Genomic DNA, 26,381 nt, shown 5'->3' with positions numbered 1-26,381 from the left:
AGAGAATACCTTTTTACCATTATGATCAAAGATGTTGGTGACAAATGCTACTACGCTGGGTTGGAGAGCCCACTTAGACAACCTTCAAACTCAGAGCATGTGGACTATTCATATACGAAATGTCTTGGAGCTAAGGTCTAGTTGTCAGGGGAGCACAGGTTTCCTCGCAGGTTTGAAAGATCTGACCATTCAAATCATGACAGACAGCAGTGCAGACATGTTTTATATAAACAAACAAGGGAGAGTAAGATCCACCCCTCTGTGTCAGGAAGGTGTACATCTATGGAACTTGTGTGTCAGGCATGGCATTACTCTGAGAGCAGTGCACTTACCGTGGTTACAAAATCTGCTGGCAGATGATCACCTCAGTAGACAATCTGCGTGACCATTGAATAGGAAGTAAAGGACACTATTATCCAAGACACATTCCTCAATTGAGGTCATGCAGCCAAAGATCTCATTGCCACCAAAGAAAACAGGAAGTGTCAAAAGTTTTGATCCAAAGTAGGGTGGAGTTGGGGATTCCCGTACAATGCATTTCTGTTCCCCTGATCCAGTGTATTCATACCTTCCAATTCCATTGAATCAAGAGTACTCGGGAAGCTCAGGGAGATTTCAGCCAGCTCCAGTATGATGGAGTCAGTTCTGATTTTTGGACCTGAAGAATGAATCTGTCTCTTCCACCTCCCGTTGAACTGCCTCTCCAGCCAGAGGAGATATCTCAGAGAGATGGTCAGTTCCTTCATCTTCCACGTTCCTTGCACTTTTCCATCCACAGTGGAAAGAATTTTATGAGACTTACAGTATTCTGCCAAGTGGATGAGATTAAACATCTGGTCACACTACCAGTTCTCTGTTTCTGACTCATAGTACCTTCTATCACTAAACAACTCTGGACTTTCTGTGAGCACCCTTAGGGTCCACCTAGCAACCATCTTGGCTTTCCACCCTCTAGTTCAGAAGTATTCCAGATGTCCATGCTCTACAATAATTTCCCTTTAGAAAGGCTTTATGCAAGTATATCCCCACTTGGGGAACCTCCACACCCTGAGGATCTAACTATTGTACTGATGGGGTTAATGGGCCTGCCCTTTGAGCTACTAGCTATATGTTCTCCGATTATCTCTGTCAAAACAGGCTTTCTAGCAATAATATCTGCCAGGCGGGTAGGAGAGAGACAAGGTCTCATGGCAGGGCCCCCATATATGTTTTTTTATAAAGACAGGATGACTTTAAGACCTCACCTGAAATAGCCCATGACAGTCCATTTGATTATGCTGATACGCTGATGCCCCAGCCAGGTGTCTTTTGTCTCAGAAGAACTGGTTTGGACATGCCTTTCTAACTTGGAGCAGGTTACAGCCATGTTATACAGCAGAAATGTATAACTTTTCTATACATTTATAACTTTACATACAACGTTGTTACACACATTCTAGAAGGACAATAATGTTTCGCATGTTCTAGTGATACCTCACAGGCGTACTTTGTATAAAATTTATCATAGTCTTGTAAAAGTGGTGAACGTGGGGTGCTGTTTGTCACATTGCATAACTGATCTCAGCCCAGCTGCTTTGCCCACTGGAATGGATCTCTGGGCCACTCATGGAAAGGAAACCAGAATATGTGAAGTGAGATGAGTTGGGTGGGTAAGATGCTCAGTCTTAGCCTTACTATTCATTTGTATTTGTCAGAGTTTAACACTCTACATGATGATCTCTCTGCTAAATGCTGGCAGCTCCAGCAAGTGAGTCAGCAAGAGTTCTGCACAGACTTACAGCAAAGAGTTAGCACTGTGAAATCTCTGAAGGATAACTAGCCGCATGAAATTTACCTTCATATTATAAAAGCAACTGTCTTGTCTTCTTTTAATATACAGCAAGCATGAAGCTAGCAACCCAAACAGGCCCAATAGTTGACTGAGGCTGTCTACACTGGCACTTTTGTTGTTAAAACTTTGGTCGTCCTCCTTGGAGGTGGTTTTATTTTGTCGCCAGGAGACCTCTCTCCCAGCAATAAGAGCGGCTACACAGAGCACCTTACAACGCTGCGGCTGCAAGGTACACAGTGCAGACATAGCCTGAGTCACAATGGATCTGCTAAATGCTGGATTCCGGTTGGAAAACACTAAGCTCAAAAAGAACTATTTTAAACAAATAGATAATTGCTTTCCAGACAATTAAATCACTCAGATTTCAATCTTAGTATCAGAGCTGATTCAAATGTAGTGCTCCTTGGGCAGGCTTCAAGATGTAATGTATACTTCTGTCTCCACACAACCTACCTCTATTACCTCTGCAATGCCCATCAATTTTAGTTCCAGAGAGTGGGGAATGAACAGGGAATACATCCAGAGCTTGAGGCCCTTGGGGAGAAGATATACACACCAATTATCTCCACAGCGCTATGTCGTCATAAAGCAGCTTCGCCTCTACCTGGGTGTGACTGGACCATGAGCGGTAAATATCCCCTTACTGCGTAGGCTAACAAACTCCCTGTAACTTTAGCACATATTTCTGCTTTTGTATATCTGTCCTTTCCTCCCAAATTTGAGCCAGCAGCACCAGGAATGATTGGGATCTGGAAATTTGCTCTTTGGCAGGAAAAACAAAGAAATTATTCAACCAGAAGTGCAAAAGACAACTAACTCTTTTGTCCACTCGAGAGAAATTCCACAGAACCAATGCCAACAATTTTACATGCAATCACAATAGTTTCATTTTACATTTTTTTTAATAAGTGACACATTAGCTATTAATGAAAACTTCATCAGTCACTAAAATAAAAGTAGCACCTGAAGTCCTTTTGTGGTTTAATGATCACTCTATGAATGCCACCGACTTTCCAGTGTAGTTGTAGCCAGTCCGGTCCTAGGCATTAGAGAGAAAAATGTCTAACACCCACTCTCCAGCACAGTCAAAGCACTAGGCAAGCTTGCCAGGGCAGCTGCTGCTGCTACTGCTCTGGCAATGAGCCAATCATGATATACCCCTGGTGTTAGTCAGCTACAGGGCCCACTTCGTTCTGCTGTTTTATTACAAATACTCACCCCTGTCAGGCCACAGTCACCCACACAAATAGTTACTGGACATGTAGCTGTTATTAACGTTACTGAAACATGGGTCCAAGTCCAGCGGGTTTGGTTAAATTGGTTATTCAACAAAAGTTACAGCCAATTTGACTCAAGACCATGCAGCCATCATCTTTCATGAACAGACGTAGTAATAATGCTGAGGATACACTACATGTTCTCCTTTTGTGTGGCTTGGGAGTGAAGGATTATTTTGGCAATTCGTTAATAAAAATTTGAAAATCAGTGCTCTGCACTGGCATTTACTCTGCAAGAACGTAATACTTGGACTCTGTTCCACCAATTAAAGGTTTCGAGGGGTACATGATAGTTTGTTTAAGTATTTTTTAAAAATTGTAATTTTTCCACATCATGTTGCACAGTTCTTAACCAATCCCTCACTTATTTCCAGACCCACTGAATCAAATTGGCGTTGGCTCTGCATTTCCAAAATCCATTCTCATTTCAGACCCTAGAACCCTACAATTTTTTAAATCTTTGTTGCTCTACTTCAAGAGCAGAATTTTCATTCAAACACTTAAAAATGTGAACAGTAATTCCCTCGTGCAAGGATGCTATGGAAATACATGTGTATATACAGAATCTTCACAAAAATGCAATGACAAATGTCATTTTAAAACTTATGCAATGGTGAGGGATCAAGAGGACCAATTTTGTGGCTTTCCCATCCTCATCCCCACCCCGATGATACAGTAAGGGAAAGTGACAACAAAAGCCAAGTAACTCATTCTATGTGGTATGCTATCGCAAGAGGCACATGGCAACCACTTAGAGCAAGGGGTCAGTTTGAGCCTGTACTGGGCAGTACAACATACCAGCTCTTCCCCGGGGACCAAAACCATTTCTGTCAAATTCACATTTATGGAATTAAGGGTGTAATTGTTCCCAGCTTCTACAAAGGGGTGCAAGATTCCTGTGCAGGGATGGGCACAGCCTCAGTCCTTATATTCCCCTGTCCACAAAACTGGTTTTGCTAACCTCTGCTGGGGACAGAGGGAATCATGTCCCTGCCCTGCCCCCTCACAACTCATCAGTACTGCCCCTCATAAAGGATGCAGGGCAGGTTACAACCTCTTCAAGGATGGCACAGCCACTGCTCTGTCCCTGCTCTCATGGAGGCATTGCTCTGGCCTCATACTGTTCATGCACCTAGTGTCCAGATAGACTTTAATAAGACATAACAAATACCTATTCCGTTGGTCATGGGGGCTGCAGTTCTCCATCGAGGTGGGCTCTGGGCCAAGCTCAGCACAGAGATCCTACACCTCCCATTAGCTGCAGACAGCCTGAAACACTAGTTCTGAAAGTGTGAACTGAAAAGTGCAATTAAAGTAAATGTGCTGTTACCATTACTCACACCAACCATCCCCTTCTTGAAAACTTAGGCTAGCTACCATGTCATTCTCAAAAAAACCAAAAACAGCTTTTTATCCTTGGGCTTGTCTACATGGGGACATTTACCAGACTTGCATACTTAGACTGTTGTTCTGATATAACTTCCCCTGTGAACACTCCTATTCTGGAATAAGAGCATCCACAAGGGAAGTTATATTGGAACTTCAGCCACTCTGTCTAGGTACCCAGCACTATGCCATCCCATTTTCAAGCAGATTGGGGCCAGCCCAAAACAGTCTTCCCCTTGGCCGGTGTTCAGGACTAGAAAGTAAAATTAACTTTAATGTCAGGTTATTTAGGCCTAGCAGTAAGCCCTGTATATGATGGGAGAGGGGGAACAGACACCTGCACTGGCAGCCCTGTGCTCTGCAAGCGCCAGTACAAATAGCGAGGGGCATAGCTAGCTCCTGCTCCTGGGTTGGACAGTGCCAAGAAGTGGTGAAGTGCTACCAAAGAGGCTCCTGTCTCCTATGGCTACTCCCTGTTCTTTCCTTCCTCTTCCCAATCACAGTTCCCACAGCTTTAATGTTTGTTAATCAGCAGGTGATTAACTAACACAGGCCTAAAAGGGGGCGGGGGGACACACACTTGATCCAGGCTGATCATTGAAATTCAGATAAATGGGCTTCACCTGTAGTTGTTTCCCCTTTATTAACCAGCACAACTCTACACTGGTGGGAGCTATGTCATAAGAGTACTAATATGGCCACCTACATCTACTGTTGTTGCATGGCTCCATGAAAAGTCGACTTGTCTGGTAACCGTTGACTCCACTGCCCTGGGGTCATACTGACCTGAAGTCCACCCTCGCTTTAAAAGGTCTTGCTAAGACACGTGCTTTAGAAGCAAGCTACCGACACTGCTCACAAGCTTTCAAAAGCATTTTGTTTCTTACCAAAGGTGCACTAATGCCCTGTGCGTCTACCTGGCCTGAAGGGAAGCCATTGACTTTGCTGTTTCTGAAGCAAGGAGTGTGTGCAGAAACAACTAAAGCCAGCTCTGCATTCGAGGGCTTTGCTAGTGTAGCTATCCTGTTATATGATACTGGCAAAGCATCCCTCGTGTAGACACAACATACCAGCAAAACTGTGCTTTTGCTGAGATAGCTTCTTCCGGCCCCCTGAATGTAATAAGCTAGACTGGTAAAAGCATAGTTTTGCCATATAACTGTGTCTACACTAGTGGCTTTTGCCAGCACAGCAATGTCAGTCTCAAACCATACCTCATCACACCCTGACTGACATAACTATGCTAGCAAAAGTTTGTAATGTAGATCTGGCCTAAGAAATTCACACAGGAATCAGGATATCTAAAAGCACCTCTCAGAGTAGATGGTGTCTCACTCTGGGCTATTTAAGAGACAACACACAGTGCCATTCAAAGGGAAAGGAGCTGACACGAGGTGCCAGCATCTTAGGAACAGAAACAAAATCTGATGCATCACTCATGACTTGTGCCTTCTATTCAGCACTAGATGCGATATTCACAAGAGATCCTTCCCACCAGCCAGTCATGGACATTTCCTGTATTACTGGGGAGGCAGGGAGGGTACACAAATGTCCCCATGCTCTTTTCACTGGGATAATCCACCATAGTTCTGTCATTCCAGCATAGCATTGTCTTACCTTGGTCACCCAAGTAATGATCTGAGACACATACACCCAAGTATTAGCAAAAACATCCGTAAGGCTTACAATATCTAATACATATATTTATCATTACATGTTGGCACAGACCCTTATGTTTAGGGCCCTACCAAATTGACGGTCCATTTTGGTCAGTTTCATGGATTTAGGATTTTTAAAATAGTAAATGTCATGATTTCAGCTATTTAAACCTGAAATTTCACAGTGTTGTAATTGTAGGGATCCTGACCCAAAAAGGAGCTGGTTATTGTAGGGGGGAGCTGCGGTACTGCTACCCTTACTTCCGCACTGCTTGCTGGCGGCAGTGCTGTCTTCAGAGCTGGGCATCTGGAGAGGGGTGACTGCTGGCCGGGAGCCCAGCTCTGAAGGCAGAGCCGCTGCCAGCAGAAGCGCGGATGGCCTGGTGTGGTGTTGCCACCCTTACTTATAGAATCATAGAATATCAGGGTTGGAAGGGACCTCAGGAGGTCATCTAGTCCAACCCCCTGCTCAAAGCAGGACCGATCCCCGACTAAATCATCCCAGCCAGGGCTTTGCCAAGCCTGACCTTAAAAACTTCTAGGGAAGGAGATTCCACCACCTCCCTAGGTAATGCATTCCAGTGTTTCACCACCCTCCTAGTGAAAAAGTTTTTCCTAATATCCAACCTAAACCTCCCCCACTGCAACTTGAGACCATTACTTCTTGTTCTGTCATCTGCTACCACTGAGAACAGTCTAGAGTCATCCTCTTTGGAACCCCCCTTTCAGGTAGTTGAAAGCAGCTATCAAATCCCCCCTCATTCTTCTCTTCCGCAGACTAAACATCCCCAGTTCCCTCAGCCTCTCCTCATAAGTCATGTGTTCCAGTCCCCTAATCATTTTTGTTGCCCTCCGCTGGACTCTTTCCAATTTTTCCACAACCTTCTTGTAGTGTGGGGCCCAAAACTGGACACAGTACTCCAGATGAGGCCTCACCAATGTCGAATAGAGGGGAACGATCATGTCCCTCGATATGCTGGCAATGCCCCTACTTATACATCCCAAAATGCCATTGGCCTTCTTGGCAACAAGGGCACACTGTTGACTCATATCCAGCTTCTCGTCCACTGTAAACCCTAGGTCCTTTTCTGCAGAACTGCTGCCGAGCCATTTGGTCCCTAGTCTGTAGCGGTGCATTGGATTCTTCCGTCCTAAGTGCAGGACTCTGCACTTGTCCTTGTTGAACCTCATCAGATTTCTTTTGGCCCAATCCTCTAATTTGTCTAGGTCCCTCTGTATCCTATCCCTACCCTCCAGGTATATCTACCTCTCCTCCCAATTTAGTGTCATCTGCAAACTTACTGAGGGTGCAATCCACACCATCCTCCAGATCATTTATGAAGATATTGAACAAAACCTGCCCCAGGACCGACCCCTGGGGCACTCCACTTGACACGGAGCCATTGATCACTACCCGTTGAGCCCGACAATCTAGCCAGCTTTCTATCCACCTTATAGTCCATTCATCCAGCCCATACTTCTTTAACTTCCTGGCAAGAATACTGTGGGAGACCGTGTCAAAAGCTTTGCTAAAGTCAAGGAACAACACGTCCACTGCTTTCCCCTCATCCACAGAGCCAGTTATCTCGTCATCGAAGGCAATTAGATTAGTCAGGCATGACTTGCCCTTGGTGAATCCATGCTGACTGTTCCTGATCACTTTCCTCTCCTCTAAGTGCTTCAGAATTGATTCCTTGAGGACCTGCTCCATGATTTTTTCAGGGACTGAGGTGAGGCTGACTGGCCTGTAGTTCCCAGGATCCTCCTTCTTCCCTTTTTTAAAGATGGGCACTACATTAGCCTTTTTCCAGTCATCTGGGACCTCCCCCGATCGCCATGAGTTTTCAAAGATAATGGCCAATGGCTCTGCAATCACATCCACCAACTCCTTTACACTCTCGGATGCAACGCATCCGGCCCCATGGACTTGTGCTCGTCCAGCTTTTCTAAATAGTCCCGAACCACTTCTTTCTCCACAGAGGGCTGGTCACCTCCTCCCCATGCTGTGCTGCCCAGTGCAGTAGTCTGGGAGCTGACCTTGTTCGTGAAGACAGAGGCAAAAAAAGTATTGAGTACATTAGCTTTTTCCACATCCTCTGTCACGAGGTTGCCTCCCTCATTCAGTAAGGGGCCCACACTTTCCTTGACTTTCTTCTTGTTGTTAACATACCTGAAGAAACCCTTCTTGTTACTCTTAACGTCTCTTGCTAGCTGCAACTCCGGGTGTGATTTGGCCTTCCTGATTTCACTCCTGCAAGCCCGAGCAATATTTTTATACTCATCCCTGGTCATTTGTCCAATCTTCCACTTCTTGTAAGCTTCTTTTTTGTATTTAAGAGCAGCAAGGATTTCACTGTTAAGCCAAGCTGGTCGCCTGCCATATTTACTATGCTTTCTACACATCAGGATGGTTTGTCCCTGTAACCTCAATAAGGATTCTTTAAAATATAGCCAGCTTTCCTGGACTCCTTTCCCCCTCATGTTATTCTCCCAGGGGATCTTGCCCATCAGTTCCCTGAGGGAGTCAAAGTCTGCTTTTCTGAAGTCCAGGGTCTGTATTCTGCTGCTCTCCTTTCTTCCTTGTGTTAGGATCCTGAACTCGACCATTTCATGGTCACTGCCTCCCAGGTTCCCATCCACGTTTGCTTCCCCTACTAATTCTTCCCGGTTTGTGAGCAGCAGGTCAAGAAGAGCTCTGCCCCTAGTTGGTTCCTCCAGCACTTGCACCAGGAAATTGTCCTCTAGATTTTCCAAAAAATCTTCTGTGCTGCTGCCTGCAGAGCTGGGTCCTCAGTCAGCAGCTGCCACTCTCTGGCCACCCAGCTCTAAAGGCAGCAGCGCAGAAGCAAGGATTACATGGTATGGCGTTGTCAGGCTTACACCTAGGCTGCTGCTGGCAGGGCGCTGCCTTCAAAGCTGAGCACCTGGCCAACAGCTGCTCCGGCTCTGAAGGCAGCGCAGAAGTAAGGGTGGCAATACAGTGACCCCCTAAAATAACCTTGCAACACCCCCCCCCCGCAACTCCCTTTTGGGTCAGGACCCCCAATTTGAGAAATGCTGGTCTCCCCTGTGAAATCTGGTCTTTTGTGTGCTTTTAACTTATACGATACAGATTTCACGGGGGAAGATCAGATTTCACGGTCCGTGATGCGTTTTTCATGGCCATGAATTTGGTAGGGCCCTACTTATGTTCTGCAGCCACCGAATTTGTCCTTTGCTACAAAATTGTGTTCCAGAACATACATGTTTATTATAAAATAAAAAAAGCCCTATCTGTCTTGCTCTCCTGGCTGTGAAAATAACCTTGAAGATGTGAACCAATGCCTTTTCTACACTAGGAATTAGGCCCAATTCAGCCATTGGTGGTCAGTAGTAAGTGTAGCTGCACAGATACAAACCTTTAACGTAAACAAGGAAAGATGGTTTTCCTGCAGCCCTTACTGACATAGTTATGCCAATATAGGTTTTAACTGTAGACCAAGCCTGAGACAGTAATGCTTCTGCCTTTACAAGAATTCTGGCTGTGTGTGTATGTGAAAAATATATGATTGTGTCTACATTAGGGTGTTAGCAACAGTGGGAGGTCTTCCAGTGCAGTTCGGCTGCTGGCTGCCATCACCATTTTTGTGGCATATAACGCTGCTCCAAGCTGGGCTACTCACCAGTGACTAAAACAGTGTCCGCAGCTAGTAGCCTATGTTAGGGCTCCCAGCATTGCTAACACTGGTGGAACTTTCCCCCTGCACATGTGTAATGTGCATGTGGGGTACAACCCATAGCCTCAGTGGAGTGTGTAACCCCTCGGGGGGGGAAGGGGGGGATTACCTGGTGTGGGGGTGTGCCCCTCTGGGGGGGCATTGCATGAGGGGAGCATTACCCAGCTTGGGGGTGGACTGCCCCTCATGTGTGCGTGGAGCCATTACCCAGTGTGGGGGTGGGGTGACCCCTCCACGTGGGGGCCATTACCTAGGGTGGGAGTGGGGTGACCCCTCCGTGTGGGGAACCGTTGCCCAGTGTGGGGGTGTGGTAACCCCTGTGTGTGGAGGACATCACCCAGAGAGGAGTGGGGTGACCCCTCCTTGTGTGTGTAGGGCCATTCCCTGGGGTGGGGTGACCCCTGGGGGGAGCATTACCCGGCATGGGGTGGGGTGACCCCTGTGTGTAAGTCGGGGAGGACATTACCAAATACCCGGGGTGTGGTGACCCCTGTGTGTGTGTGGGCCATTACCAGCGTTGAGTGGGGTGCCCCCTGTGTGTGTGTGTGTGGGGACATTACCCAATACCCAGAATGGGGTGACCTCTGTGTGTGTGTGGGGGGGCATTATCCAGGCTGGGGGTGGGTAGGGTGACCCATGTGTGTGTGGGGGCATTACCTGGCATGGGGTGGGGTGACCCCTGTGTGTGTGGGGGTCATTACCCGGGGTGGGGTGACCCCGTGTGCGTGTGGGAGGGCGGCAGTACCTGGCGTGGGGTGGGGAGTGGGGTGACCTGTGTGTGTGTGGCAGGGGGGCGTTACCTGGGGTGGGGTGACCCCTGTGTGTGTGGGGGGCATTACCCGGTGTGGGGGTGAGATGACCCCTGGGGGCCGTTACCCAGCATGGGGGGGTAACCTCTGTGGGGGGAGGGCTGTTACCCGGTGTGGGGGTGGGGTGACCCTAGTGTGTGTGGGGGCGTTACCCAGCATTGGGGTGGGGTGGGGTGACCCCAGTATGTGTGGAGGCCATTACCCGGTGTGGGGGTGTGGTGACCCCAGTGTGTGTGTGGGGGGACCATTACCCGGCGTGGGGGTGGGGTGACCCTAGTGTGTGTGGGGGGCCATTACCCGGCGTTGGGGTGAGGTGACCCCAGTGTGTGTGTGTGTGGGGGGCATTACCCGGCGTTGGGGTGGGGTGACCCTGGGGGGGGCATTACCCGGCGTGGGGTGGGGGTGGGGTGACCCCAGTGTGTGTGTGGGGGCCGTTACCTGACATGGGGTGGGGTGACCCCAAGGTGTGTGTGGGGGGACCGTTACCCAGCGTGGGGGTGGGGTGATCCCAGTGTGTGGGGGGGGCCGTTACCGGGCGTGAGAGTGGGGTGACCCCGGGGGGGGCCGTTACCCGGAGTGGGGGTGGGGTGACCCCAGTGTGTGTGCGTGTGTGGGGAGCTGTTACCTGGGGGGGAGTGGGGTGACCCCAGGGGGGCCATTACCCAGCGTGGGGGTGGGGTGACCCCAGTGTGTGTGGGGGGGGGCTGTTACCCGGCGTGCGGTGGGGGTGGAGTGACCCCAGTGTGTGTGTGGGGGCCGTTACCCGGCATGGGGTGGGGATGACCCCGGGGGGGGGCCGTTACCCTGCGTGGGGTGGGGCGATCCCAGTGTGTGTGTGGGGGCCGTTACCTGGCGTGGGGGGGGGCATTACCCAGCATGGGGGTGGGGTGACCCTGGGGAGGGGCCGTTACCCGGCGTGGGGTGGGGTGACCCCAGTGTGTGTGGGGGGGCCGTTACCCGGCGTGGGGGTTGGGTGACCCTGGGGGGGCCGTTACCCGGGGTGGGGTGACCCCAGTGTGTTTGGGGGGGCCGTTACCCGGCGTGGGGGTTGGGTGACCCTGGGGGGCCGTTACCCGGCGTGGGGGTGGGGTGACCCCGGGGGGGGGCCGTTACCCGGCGCGGCGGCGCGCGGTTCCCGCCTGTGGCCCGCCGGCCGGCGGAGGGAGGAAGCGGGAAGCGGCGCCGGGGCTCCTCCCTCGAGCGACGCGGCCCGCGCCCGCCCCCGGCCTCCCGCAGCTGGCGCGGCAGAGCCGAGCTCAATGGCGACCTCCAGCCCTTGCGTCGTGGTGAGTCCGACGGGCGCACCCTGCCGCGCGCCTGCCCAGGGCCTCCCCGGAGCTGGGGCGGGAAAGGGGCCCCGGAGATGGAGAATGTCCCGGGGCGGGGGAGGTGCCCCGGAGATGGGGGGGGGGTCTGGGGCCAGTGCGGGGAAAGGGACCCCGGAGATGGGGGGCAGGGTCTGGGAGGGGGAAAGACCCTAGAGTTGGGGGGGCTCTGGGGCCGGTGGGGAGAAGGGGACCCCAGAGATGGAGAGTGTCTGGGGCCGGAAAGGGGCCCCGGAGATGGGGGGGGGGCACGTTCTCGGGCCAGTGGGGGGGGGAAGGGACCCCAGAGATGGAGAGTGTCTGGGTGAGGGGACCCCAGAGATTGGGGGGACCCTGGAGATCGGGGAGGCTCTGTGGCCAGTAGGGCAAAAGGGACCCTGGAGGTGGAGGTAACCTGCACTGACATGAGGAATAGCCTGTTTTCAGTTACAGACAGGTGTTTTGCTAGAGACCTTAAAAAACCAAAAACAAGAGTAACCTCCTGAGGATAGTCAAACTCTTCTTTCCTTCCCAAATTATACAATGAAATAATTTCGGGTGTCCCTCCCTGTTTGTAATATGGAAACTAACATATATTGGTATAATATGCTGGAGGGTGGTGTGTTACTTATAATGATATAATATAGTCAGAAATTAATTATTTTATTTTGAAGGGACTCTAGGAGTATCTTGTCCATTTGGAATGTATTTCTGCTCAGGATATTACAGATTCTTAAAAAAAGACAACCGCTGATGTCCATGAATGACTACAGTACTTTGCAGCTTGTGTTTTGTTCCATGCTTTAAAATTCTGCTTAGCCGTAGGGGTTGTGACCACACCTCTCCACCCAACTGTACATAATTTGCTATCTCAGTAAGAATCTGTATGCTAAATTTGTAGGAACGACCCATTCTTTCTCTAAATACAAAAAAAAAGGGGATTGTCAAATAAGTTGTTAAATAAAATGTAAGGGTTGAACCCTAGGAAAAGTCCGTAGCTTTTTAAAGAGAGTTATCTCACTAATTGACAGGCTCACTAAAGTTTCCAGAGATCTGTAATCCAGTAACTAAATGTTGAGTCTGGTGTACAGGTTAGTCATACAAATTCTACTCTTTTACAAGCTGTACTAATTCCTGTGTGAAATGATCCTTAGATGATAGCACAGCAAAAACTTGCAGCTTCATCTGGCATTGAAAAGATATTGGGTATTCCATAGGAATAACAGTAGTGAAGATGGATCCTGCAAATGAATACACTGGTGAATTACCAGCAATAGGATTCCATTTCCTCAGTAGACTCCTACCTATGCTTTACATATAATGGTGTTAAATTGTGAAAACAAAAATGAGGAGATAATAAACTGTACCTTCAACTTTTATTAACTGTATTAACTTCAAGACGCATATGGGGTGAGACTTGTGAAAGCCCAGATCTTGATGCTGTCATAAGGATATATCCTGAACCTAAATGTAATGTCTGGTCTAATGATATACATATACTAATCCCAAATCCTAATCAATACCATACAACAGTTTGCCTGTGAAAAACAGTTTGTTAAATTGGGGCTTTAGGATCTGATCCTGAGAAACACTGAGCACCTGCAGAACCTTAGAAACTTGCCAAACTTTTTCTCTATGTAAGCATAACTAGTCATATTTGTAAAGCTGTTTTGCATATATTAGAAGTTGGGTCCTGGATTTGGTATGACTTCTGGTCTACACTACGAGTTTAGGTCGAATTTAGCAGCGTTATCTCGATTTAACCCTGCACCCGTCCACATGACGAAGCCCTTTTTTTTAGTTAAAGAGCTCTTAAAATCGATTTCTTTACTCCACCCCCGACGAGGGGATTAGCGCTGAAATTGGCCTTGCCAGGTCGAATTTGGGGTACTTTGGATGCAATTCGATGGTATTGGCCTCCGGGAGCTATCCCAGAGTGCTCAGTTGTGACCGCTCTGGACATAACTATCAACTCAGATGCACTGGCCAGGTATACAGAACAAGGCCCGCAAACTTTTGAATCTCATTTCCTGTTTGGCCAGCGTGGCGAGCTCACCTGCATAGGTCACCATGCAGAGCTCATCACCACAGGAGACCATGCAGTCCCAGAATTGCCGAAGAGCTCCAGCATGGACCGAACGGGAGGTACGGGATCTGATCGCTGTATGGGGAGACGAATCCGTGCTGGCAGAACTCTGTTCAAAAAGACGAAATGCCAAAATATTTGAAAAAATGTCCAATGGCATGAAGGACAGAGGCTATAACAGGGACCTGCAGCAGTGCCGCGTGAAAATTAAGGCTACCAAAATTAAGCCTACCAAAAAACCAGAGAGGCAAACGGCCGCTCCGGTTCAGAGCCCCAGACATGCCGCTTCTATGATGAGCTGCATGCCATTCTAGGGGGTGCAGCTACCACTACCCCAACACTGTGCTTTGACTCCGTCCAAGGAGTGGGAGGCAACACGGAAGCGGGTTTTGGGGGCGAGGAAGATGATAGCTCACAGCAAGGAAGTGGAGAAACTGGTTTCCCCAACAGCCAGGATCTGTTTATCACCCTGGACCTGGACCCCGTACCCCCCGAACCCACTCAAGGCGGGCTCCCGGACCCTGAAGGTGGAAAAGGGACCTCTGGTGAGTGTACCTTTGTAAATATTATATATGGTTTAAAAGCAAGCGTGTTTAATGATTAATTTGCCCTGGCATTCGCGGCCAGTACAGCTACTGGAAAAGTCTGTTAACATGACTGGGGATGGAGCGGAAATCCTTCAGGGACATCTCCATAAAGCTCTCCTTGATGTACTCCCAAAGCCTTTGCAAAAGGTTTCTGGGGAGGGCAGCCTTATTCCGTCCTCCATGGTAGGACACTTTACCACGCAAGGTCAGTAGCAAATAGTTGGGAATCATTGCAGAACAAAGCTTTGCTACATATGGTCCCGGTGTTTGCTGGCATTCAAACAACATCTGTTCTTTATCTCTCTGTGTTACCCCCAGGAGAATATCATTCACGGTCACCTGGTTGAAATAGGGTGGTTTTAGTAAGTGGATATTCAGAGGTGCCCGTTCCTGCTGGGTTATTTGCCTGTGGCTGAACAGAAATCTTCCCTGCTGTTAGCCACATGGTGGGAGGAGGGGTGAATCCATCATCTCAGAGAATTGGGGTGTGTGGGGGTGGGGGGCTAGTTGGGTTTCTGCTGCAATGAACCCGGAAACCGCAGCCCCTCCTTTTAAATTGCCAACCCATTTTTAATGGCCAACCCAATGGCTACTTCGTACGGGAAATGAGGATGCTGCTGTTTGAAGCCATTTCCACGTTATGAAGGTTAAAGAAGCCAAAAGACTGCGGTTTACCTGGCTGCCTGCAAGCCAAATTCTGCTGCCCGGCCCTGCGTGAGTGATCTCTCACACCAAACCGACATACCCTCAATAAGAGGCAAAATGCGACCTTGTAATGAAAGCACATGTGCTATGTAATGTTAACAGCAAGGTTTACCGTGAAAGAGTGTACCCATTGTTCTATAAAATGTGTCTTTTTAACTACCACTCTCCCTTTTTTCCTCCACCAGCTGCATATGTTTCTCCTTCCCAGAGGCTAGCGAAGATTAGAAGGCAAAAAAAAACCGCACTCGTGATGAAATGTTCTCTGACCTCTTGCTGTCCTCCCACATTGACAGAGCACAGCAAAATACACGGAGGCAGACAATCTCAGAGTGCAGGAAAACACAATATGACCGCGAGGAGAGGTGGCAGGCTGAAGATGGTAGGTGGCGTCAGCTTCTGAAAGAAGGCAGGAGTCAATGCTCAGGCTGCTGGAGGATCAAACTCATATGCTCCAGCGTATAGTGGAGCTGCAGGAAAGGCAGCTGAAGCACAGACCACTGCTACAGCCCCTGTGTAACCAGCCGCCCTTTTCTCCAAGTTCCATAGCCTCCTCAGCCAGACGCCCAAGAACGCGGTGCGGGGGCCTCCGGCCACCCAGCCACTCCACCCGAGAGGATTGCCCAAGCAACAGAAGGCTGGCATTCAATAAGTTTTAAAGTGCTGTGTGGCCTTGTCCTTCCCACCTCCACCACCCCACCCAGTGCTTCCCTCCTCCACCACCCCTCCCGGGCTACCTTGGCAATTATCCACCTATTCGTGTGATGAATAAATAAAGAATGCATGAATGTGAAGCAACAATGACTGTATTGCCTCTGCAAGTGGTGATTGAAGAGGGTAGGGGAGGGTGATTAGCTTACAGGAAAGTAGAGTGAAACCTGGGAGCGGGGTTTCCATCAAGGAGAAACAAACAGGACTTTGACATCATAGCCTGCCCATTCCTGAAACTGGTTTTCAAAGCTTCTCTGATGCGCACCACGCCCTCCTGTGCTCTTCTAACTACCCTGGTTTCTGGCTGCACGTAATTAGCGGCCTGGTGATTTGCCGCAACCTCCCACCTCACCATAAACGTCTCCCCCTTACTCTCACATATATTGTGGAGTGCACAGCAAGCAGTAATAACAGTGGGAATATTGGTTTCGCTGAGGTCTAACCGAGTCAGTAAACTGTGCCAGCGCTTTTAAACGCCCAAATGCACATTCTACCACCATTCTGCACTTGCTCAGCCTATAGTTGAACAGCTCCTGACAAATGTCCAGGGTGCCTGTGTATGGCTTCATGAGCCATGGCATTAAGGGGTAGGCTGGGTCCCCAAGGATAACTATAGGCATTTCAACATCCCCAACGGTTATTTTCTGGTCTGGAAAGTAAGTCCCTTGCTGCAGCTGTTGAAACAGACCAGAATTCCTGAAGATGCGAGGGTCATGTACCTTTCCCGGCTATCCCACGTTGATGTTGGTGAAACGTCCCTTGTGATCCACCAGTGCTTGCAGCACTATTGAAAGTACCCCTTTTGGTTTATGTACTCGCTGTCTTGGTGCTCTGGTGCCAAGATAGGGATGTGGGTTCCGTCTATGGCCCCACCACAGTTAGGGAATCCCATTGCAGCAAAGCCATCCACTATGACCTGCACATTTCCCAGAGTCACTACCCTTGATAGCAGCAGCTCAGTGATAGCGTTGGCTACTTGCATCACAGCAGCCCCCACAGTCGATTTGCCCACTCCAAACTGATTCCCAACTGACCAGTAGCTGTCTGGCGTTGCAATCTTCCACAGGGCTATCGCCACTCACTTCTCAACTGTGAGGGCTGCTCTCCTCTTGGTATTCTTGCGCTTCAGGGCAGGGGAAAGCAAGTCACAAAGTTCCATGAAAGTGCCCTTACGCATGCGAAAGGTTCGCAGCCACTGGGAATTGTCCCAGACCCGCAACACTATGCGGTCCCACCACTCTGTGCATGTTTCCCGGGCCCAGGATCGGTGTTCCACGCCATGAACCTGCCCAACTGACACCATGATGTGCACATTGCAGGGGCCCGTACTTTGTGAGAAGTCTGTGTCCATGTCCTCATCACTCTCGTCACTGCGCTGCATTCGCCTCCGCCTCGCCTGGTTTTGCTTTTCTTGCAGGTTATGGTTCTGCATATCCTGCTGGATAATGCGCACTTTGTTTATAGTGCTCATAATTGCCGCGGTGATCTGAGCGGGCTCCATATTCCCAGTGCTATGGCGTCTGCGCTGAAAAAAGGCGCGAAACGATTGTCTGCCGTTGCTCTGACGGAGGGAGGGGCAACTGACAACATGGCTTACAGGGTTGGCTTACAGGGAATTAAAATCAACAAAGGGGGTGGCTTTGCATTAAGGAGAAACAGAATGGCCCCCTCAAGGAAGAATTCAAAACCCTAGGTTTAGCAGGCCGTTGATTTCACGGAGGAAGGGAGGAGAAAATGAATACAAAACAAATCTGGTCTATTTCTTGTTTTGATCCACTTCATCTATCTTTATACATCTTGCTGGCAGCAGACGGTGCAGTATGACTGCTGGCCATCGTCATCTCCTGGGTGCTTGGCAGAAGACAGTGCAGTAGGACTGCTGGCAGGACTGAATCACCATGAGACGAAACTTAAAAGGGAAATGACCCGGCTGAGTCACTCACATGTTTGCCCAGGCGCCCCTTGACCAACCTCACTGAGGCTGGCTAAAGGAGCACCCTACAGTACGGCGATGGTGGCTACCAGTCATACTGCACTGTCTGCTGCCAAAAGGCAATGAGCTGCTGCTGTGTAGCAATGCAGTACCACGTCTGCCAGCACCCAGGAGACATACGGTGATGGTGAGCTGAGCGGGCTCCATGCTTGCCGTGGTATGGCCTCTGCACGGGTAACCCAGGGAAAAGGGCGCGAGATGATTGTCTGCCATTGCTTTCATGGAGGGAGGGAGGGAAGGGGTGCCTGACGATATGTACCCAGAACCATCCGCGACAATGTTTTTGCCCCATCAGGCATTGGGATTTCTACCCAGAATGCAAATGGGCGGCGGAGACTGTGGGAACTGTGGGATAGCTACCCACAGTGCAACGCTCTGGAAGTTGACGGCTGCCTCGGTACTGTGGATGCACTCCGCCGACTAAATGCTGACTAAGTGCACTTAAAGCATTTGTGTGGGGACACACACAATCGACTGTATAAAAACGCTTTCTACAAAACCGACTTCTATAAATTAGACCTAATTTCGTAGTGTAGATATGGTAGTGTACGGATTTGGAAGCTGCCCGTGTTATAAAGTGTACTTGATCTGTTGCTTATATTGTTGAAATACTGAACTTGTTAGAAATGAAGAATTTTTTTCCAAAAAGATATGATTTTGGGTTTGCAGGGAATTGAGACCCAACTCAGGGTATAGTTTCATTTCCTGTTCTCTGATCCAGAGGAACATTGCTAGAATTTTAAATAAATGTCTCCCCATGTTTGATGTTTGATTTATTAAGTAACTGCTCATGCAGTATTTGAGGAGACTCTCATGCACCGTAGATGATAACTACTAACCTATACATTGCATTGTGTTCAATATGATTGGTGTCTTTGTAGTGAGGGAAGGATAAAATGATCCAGATCAGTGTAGTGTCTGAATGGTTCCAGATCATGTTTCTCTCTGCAAGGATTTTTGCATTGTACCCAATCTCATCTTCTGTATTTCTTTTTTAGATTGGTGATCATGAAAAAGGTTATGACCTGGACTTGTTCTGCATACCTAAACATTATGTAGATGATTTGGAAAAAGTCTATATTCCTCATGGACTTATTATGGACAGGTTAGTTGGACTTCAAACAATACACTGCAGCAACTGATTACGTGAAAATCATAGTTTTTAAAATGTTTCTATTCGTAACAGTCAGAATGCCGTTAAGAGAATTGTAGCTCTCTTGATTTCTAGTGGTGGAGATGGTGTAAGTGCAGGACCACATGGAAGACCTTTAATTGGGACCCATATGCTCCTTTCTAGAGAGACGTGCAAGCACTAAGAAATATTTAAATTACTTTCTTATGGCAGACCCTAGGAATTGGCACATTTGCTGTTGTACTCTGTTTCAAAACGACAGCATAGCTATCAAGAGATCCTATACAATATACAGTGGTACATGACCTCCTTCAGAATAGTTCTAGGGCCCTTTGCAGTCTAAAGAATTAAGTAAAAGGCACATTATGTTTATCACGTTAGTTTAGACTGAAAATTGGAAGTGTTGTAGCCTCCTGAATTTCATCAGAAAATTAATCTAACCGCATGAACATAAGTTATTGAAGACATTTGTTGTCTCAGATCTTCTTGCAAATTAGTATTGTTGGCAAACTTAACATTCTCCATTCTCTTCCTTGCTATGAAATGCAAAATACTAGTTCTTCATTTCTGTACTTCCTGAAAATCCCTGGTGAGCTCATGAAGTTTGTATCTTGCATCCGATCAGAGAAGGGTGTAGTATAATCATGAAGCATTTTGTTTCAATGAGTACAGATTCAATGGAGTGACTACCGGAAAAGGCATCTTTAAATAAGTAGTTTGTAGTTCTGAAAAGATCTTTCTGATTTAAAAGACTGAAGTGAAGGCAGGGATGCACCTGTAGTATGCATTGTGGTTTTGAATTCTCAGTGATGTGACTGGGTTTTTTCAATATCTGTCCCCAGCATTAACATTAACATTACTGATGGGCTTCCAATATGAAATAAAAGCCAGAAAAAATACATGTTGTTTGAGTAATATTTTATTAAATGAAGTGCTGAATTTATAATCTTTTCCTAGGAAGTGTGTTGCTGGATGGTGTGCTGTAAATATACAGAGCACTTTCCAAAACAAATTAGAAGACAAATTATGAATGAAGATTACATTACTTTTAGTAGTAATTTTTCAAAGAAGGTATCATTTGTGTGATCTGGTTTCTTTGTATTGTCTTTCATTTTGGAGTTAATGTAAAGTCTTTCTCTCTAGTGTTTTAACCTGGCTATAAAGGACTAGTTTAAAATCTGAGTAATGTCTTGATCTTTCCTGATTTGTCAAGGACTTGCTGTATCTGCTGGGTGTATTAGGAAATAAGTTTATACTGCTCTGTGTCTGAGAAACCAAACCTATCTTACTTAAAAAACAAAACAAACAAAAAAACCCCAATGTGTGCTTCACATCTCTGGCAGCCATCCAGTAATTGATTAAGATTTGCTTTGGCTATAGTAACCTATGAAACTGAGGAAGTTTGGCAGTGTTATTGTTACATTAACCTTGAAAAGTGAGAAAAGCCTTGCTGACCAGTAAACAGTAAAATTGGCTGTGAAGTGGTATGCAAGTATTACTTGGAGCAAGGAAGATGTTTTCCAATTTGGTGTGTGTGTATTCCCCACTGTTGGCGCCAATACCAAATGCTTCTGCTGCTGTAGTTAGAAAACAAAACAGAAGAGTAGTAAGTAACTTTTTTCTTTCTACAGGACAGAAAGATTGGCACGAGACATTATGAAGAGCATGGGGGAACATCATATTGTAGCCCTCTGTGTACTGAAGGGTGGCTATAAGTTTTTTGCTGACTTACTGGATTATATCAAAGCACTGAATAGAAATAGTGACAAATCTATCCCTATGACTGTGGACTTCATCAGGCTGAAGAGCTATTGTGTAAGTATATCTGCTGACACAACATGACTTCGTATAAAATTGATTAACTAGAAGTTATTAAACAAATATCAGAGGGGTAGCCGTGTTAGTCGCGGCTTTTATTAAACAAAGGTAGTTTTAAATCTATTATTATTATTATTATTGCCTAAATGTGCTAGGTATTGTGTGTGTGTGTTTAAAGCTACAGATTCAGTCTCTTTAAACATATTGCAACATGGTGACAGCAGGGAAATAGGAAGGAAGGTGGAGAAGAGTTAAAAAATAAGGTCATGTGGCTATTTGTTCACACATCTTGCTAAAAATGTTCCATTATGTACAACCCCCTTGTCTCCAACACGCCAGCTCATGAAAATCTCCTTCCAGAGCTAAGTGACTCCTTATGTAACTCCCAGCTATCCAACTTCCTTCCCCCCCAGCCCCGCTGCTATCCAAAATCCAGAGCCATGGTTATAACATAATCTTCCCTCAAGTTATGGCATCATTTACAGAAAGTTGTATATGGCTAGGACCCTACTGACTGGATAGGGAATATTTGAAAACTTCAAAAATATTTAGTGCCTTGCATAATGACAGGTTTCAGAGGAGCAGCTGTGTTAGTCTGTATCTGCAAAAAGAACAGGAGGACTTGTGGCACCTTAGAGACGAACCAATTTATCTGAGCATAAGCTTTTGTGAGCTACATGAATGCATCCGATGAAGTGAGCTGTAGCTCACGAGAGCTTATGCTCAGATAAATTCGTTCGTCTCTAAGGTGCCACAAGTACTCCTTTTCTTTTTTCAAAAATATTTACATCTGGTATCCATTGATTTGCACTGAATATACTGAGAGCCACACCATCACCTGCCCATCTTTTATTTACCTGAATCAACCAATAGGACTAAAACTAGTAGCATTTTTAGCTTTGGAAAAATGTTAGGGTTATAAGTCTTAATTTGCCATCAGTTGCTAGGGAAGGGCACTCTGCCCTGTAGCTGATTTTTATTTTTTTTTTTTAAGACTGTTTTTCTACTGACATTTAAGCGTTTAAGTTTTTTAGAAAACGGAGACTGCAGCACTGCACAAGGTTATGTTTAAACTTTAGAAAGCATAAGACTAAACTACATAGGTCTAATGAAGGCGTCTACATCCACAAATGCTAGGTGTTTTCTGACTTAGCAAAAGGCTGGTTTTGTTTCTTCAAAATAAATCAAAAAAGTGCTTTTTGGATTGACTCCACAAGACTGCAATTGGTGTGGAAATAAAATCATAAAATGATGAGACTCCGAAAATCATTTTAAAAATAAATTATTTCAAGAGGTTAGCTCTGTGTCCAACGAACTTTGCATTCCAATTAGTAGTCCAAACTATTTATCATGGATGAGAGCCCATTCCAGTAAACGAGAAGAAAAAAACCCATGGAGATTATTAAATTGAAAACATAACTTTCTCATTCATTTGATTAGACCATGAAGCCAGAGATTAAACTGCAACATTAGGAGTTTTGGCTGTGGAAGGACTTTATGAAGTTGTACACTGATGTGGCATTATCCGTTAACATCTTATTTTTTTAAAAAGCCAGATCTAAGTGCTTGATTCTGGATTTGCCCCATGAGGTTATACAGTTGGGTGAGAGAGCACAAGGTGTTTTCTTCACCCCCCCCCCCCCGGGCCCCCGACTGCTCCCCTCCACCACCTTGTGCGCACATGCAGCGGGCTGCCAGAACATTAGCCAGGATATATGCCCTCACTGAACATGAGGCGTGGTGGACTCCTCAGCCAGGAAAGCAAAGGAGAGGCATGGCTGGGGAAAGTGGGGGATGTGCCTCCTTGTCACCCTGCCCCTTAATGAATGAAGTAGTGTACAAGCTGCTTTTATATGCTTTTCTCCCAGTGCCCATGGAAAGATTTTGGCTCTCCCACCACTACCACCAACACACACGCTCAGCCTATAATAATTTAATTTCCTTGAACTAATGCAGTTACAGAAGGACATATAAAAGAAGAAAAAAATAATGATTCTCAGCTCTTCTGAGCAAAAACCAGCAACAAACCCTCTATTTTACACTTAGTCCAAGGGACAGTTTCAGTAAATTTCTGTGGTTTGTTTAAAAAACAAGATTGCAGTTGAAAAAGCGAGAGTCAGTAACACCACTTGGAAAGCTTCTGCAAAAACAATCTGTTGAAATATGGTTGGTTTTACATAGTGTGTTTTCTTTATTTCGCTTTCCTAGTTTATTGGGCATATTTACATCTGTTCCTTCTGCTTATTCCGCTCCAGAATTTTAGGGAATTCTGCTATATCAGTCCTTTGACATTAAGAGGGGAAAAGCATCAAGAGGAATTTTAAATAAATGAAGATCCTATTTTTATGCAGATTTTCTTAGTAATAAATAATAAGAAAAGAAAAGTACAGAGAATATCCTGGATGGGAAGCTTTCTAAACAGAATGCTTTCATGGGGTGTTGGCTCTTTGTGGGATGGGGTGGGGGTTATCAGGCAACCATACAAAAAATGATGTCCCGCTCTGTATAAGTGCAGAAGTCTGGTCACTGATGTACAGGACTAATACAAAATTTACAAACATTTTACTTCTGCAGCACTGTAAGATGGTGATTAATATCCAGGGCTAGGGTCTTTAGATTAAAACACTATGGACTGGAGAAGATTGTCCTAACACAGACATCCATGGAACTGGCTGACTAGACTTTTTGTTATTAATACTGCTACTACTCAGGACTTAGAGTGCTTTTTTCCAGTGATTTCAAATACAAAAATGAATAAATACTATCCATATTTTGATGATGGGGAAACTGAGGCCTATGAGCTCTGTAACTTGCCCATGGTCACATAACAAACTAGTGCAGAGTTGCTAGTTGAACCCCGGTCTCTTGACACCGAGTTCTTGGATACAATTATTAGACCACACAGCCTTCCTCATTATACAGATTTTACAATCTGGAAAAAAGGAATCAGAAGTGCCATGATTAGCTAGGCAAGACAGCTGAACCTTGTATAACTATTCTGGAATTCTGAGATCACTTTCTTATATGTCTCATTGACTGTTTCAGTGTTTAGAAGCATACAGCTACTGAATGTTGGAACAGGAAGCACATAATGTGATCGCAATTAAACTTCACTTGCAACTTCTGCTTTCACAGTTTTTACAAATGAATGCTTCCAGAATGAGCTGGCATGCCATCATGGGATGGAAAGGCAGCATTTAAGAAATAAGAACTCTTCCTTCCTAACAGACTGTGAAAAAAAAGTTGCATAGGGGCGAAGAAGAGCCAAAAACACTAGATGTTTTGGCGGGAGGGAGGAAAGGCGGGAGGGGTGTTACCGTTACTACCAATCAGTGTTTTAGGAAAACTGTCAGGGTTTCATCTTGGAGGTTAAAATGGCTTTAAAACTGAATGCAGTCTGCTTAGTGCATTGTTCTGAAAAACAGTTCATGGTAAGTATTTTACAGCACATATACTTTAAATTGTTTAAAATTAAGTTATTTAAAGTTATTTCTGAGCCATTAGCTAGTGGCCTCCATCATATAAAATACTGCTATCATTTGGCAGTGGCCAGAATGGAGTCTGGGAACAGTCTTAAAGAGTAAATCTCTGCTGAATGTTAAATCAATTTTGAAACAAGGTAGAAACTGATTTCACTGTCCATCACTGGGCCCTTGCTGCTACTAATGTCACAAATAGTGTCCTTATGTGAAATGAAAACTCATTGTTTAATTATTAAACAACAAAGTTCTTAACACTGGAGAAGACTGGAAATTGGTTTATAGTCTGAAACTAGGTACCAATACTGCCAGTGTTTCAAATGCTTTAGCTTTTTTATCCTTAGGTTGTTTAGAAATTCAGTCCATGCATAGTGAAGAATACTGGTTTACATGCTGGTTCACATTTGTACTTAGCATTCTAAAATGTAGGAATATTTGGATTGAAAGACAAAGCTTTTGAGAAACTGTTAAAACACTTGTGTGCTCTGCTGGTTGTCATGTTTGAGCTGGGGTAAGCCAGAAGTTCCTCGTAATATGTGATGAATGATGTTCCTGTTTGATGGGCTGTGTGCTGCTGTGTACCCCAACATAGTATTTTCTGCATCAAGACCCTGGTCTTGTACATGTGCTGAGAATACCAGTCTGAGGGAAAGTTTCCAATCAGCGGTTGATGCTCAGCAGTCTCCTTGTGACCTAATATTTAAAAAGGGAAGAGCGAGGGGCTAAGAGAGAAACCGCAAAGAATAGAGCTATTTGTATCTTGAAATGGAAGAATTTCTGTAGGTGCACCTAAGATTCTTTTCTAAAGGTGAACTCCAAAATCTACGTTAGTTGCCAGAGCACTGGTGTAATTTATGAGTGGGCAAGATAGCTTGCTTTTGGACATTTAAAAATCTTGTAATAATTGTCACACATGTACATGCTTTCATTTTTTTTAAAGGAACAAATACTGATAATATCTTCCCCCCGCCCTTCCTTTTCTAAAGAGTGAAAATTTTTCATCTTTCTTTTTGGAAGGAGTATAAAATCCTTAGTATAGGAATAGATGAAAAGATAATTATAATAGAAGATAAACAATTGTAAGTATAAAATATACTAAAAATGTGTCAAAGAAAACTTGACAAGAAGAAGCTATCATCTTAATAGCCTAATGCGGGGTGAACACAGGAAATGTACCTCAGCATTTTGAATATAGAAGTCTTTCAAGTGTTCTCACAAACTTAAACATGTTTTTGTGGTTTAATTTATCCACTTTCTCAAACATTCAGATACTAAGATGAATATCCTCTGTCTTAAGCCACATCATCTTGGGCATCGTTTTTGGACCGTTTCAGTAAAATGGCTGTTCTCGTCGGGCAACTCTGTCTCTGGTCAGTTATGGAGTTTCTGAGACAGTGACTGGTATTTCTAGATTTCTTATTCAGTAAATATGTAGCTTTTCAAGGTAGCATAACTACTGTTTTCCCTTAAAATATATGAAGTAAATCTATCAAAATATTTGAAAAGTGAGACTATTTCTGTTCTTTCTTGGCTTGAGACTGTATCCTAAAAATTAGAGATGGATGATTCTATTAGATCATCCCATCACATTTTACACATCCCCAGCTATTGAACTTTCAACATTTCTTTGTGGAGAATATTCCAGAGCCTAACAGATCTTAGTGTCAGAGAGTTTTTCAAATAATCTTAATTCTTAACTTCATCCCAATACTTCTAATTTATAACCCATTGTGTGTCCCTAAATAATTACTTTTCCTCCTTTGGGTTTACACCTTTCAAATACTCTTTTGATGGATGAATTGTAAGTAAGAACTTTTGAGGCTAGTGAAAAACAGAAAAGCTAAAGTAAAAAGGGAAGTCCATGTTTACAATTTCAGTTCCGTTCTCCATCC

The 26,381-nt window shown here is 45.8% G+C and overlaps 1 protein-coding gene across 1 annotated transcript in view; it reads left to right on the top strand.

Annotated features, from left to right (window-relative positions):
- The first annotated feature begins 11,831 nt into the window (after positions 1-11,831).
- HPRT1 (hypoxanthine phosphoribosyltransferase 1) overlaps positions 11,832-26,381 on the top strand; it is a 30,143-nt gene continuing 15,593 nt past the window's right edge. The window contains exons 1-3 of the mRNA XM_074962735.1: positions 11,832-11,963; positions 19,059-19,165; positions 20,824-21,007. Coding sequence (XP_074818836.1) covers positions 11,937-11,963; positions 19,059-19,165; positions 20,824-21,007 — 318 coding nt within the window. The 5' untranslated portion in view covers positions 11,832-11,936. The remainder of the gene's footprint in view (positions 11,964-19,058; positions 19,166-20,823; positions 21,008-26,381) is intronic.

Source organism: Natator depressus, chromosome 9 (genome assembly GCF_965152275.1).
Source record: "Natator depressus isolate rNatDep1 chromosome 9, rNatDep2.hap1, whole genome shotgun sequence".
NCBI classification, from domain to species: domain Eukaryota; kingdom Metazoa; phylum Chordata; order Testudines; family Cheloniidae; genus Natator; species Natator depressus.
The sequence above is the reverse complement of the archived record's forward strand: the minus strand, read 5'-3'. Positions and strand labels throughout refer to the sequence as shown.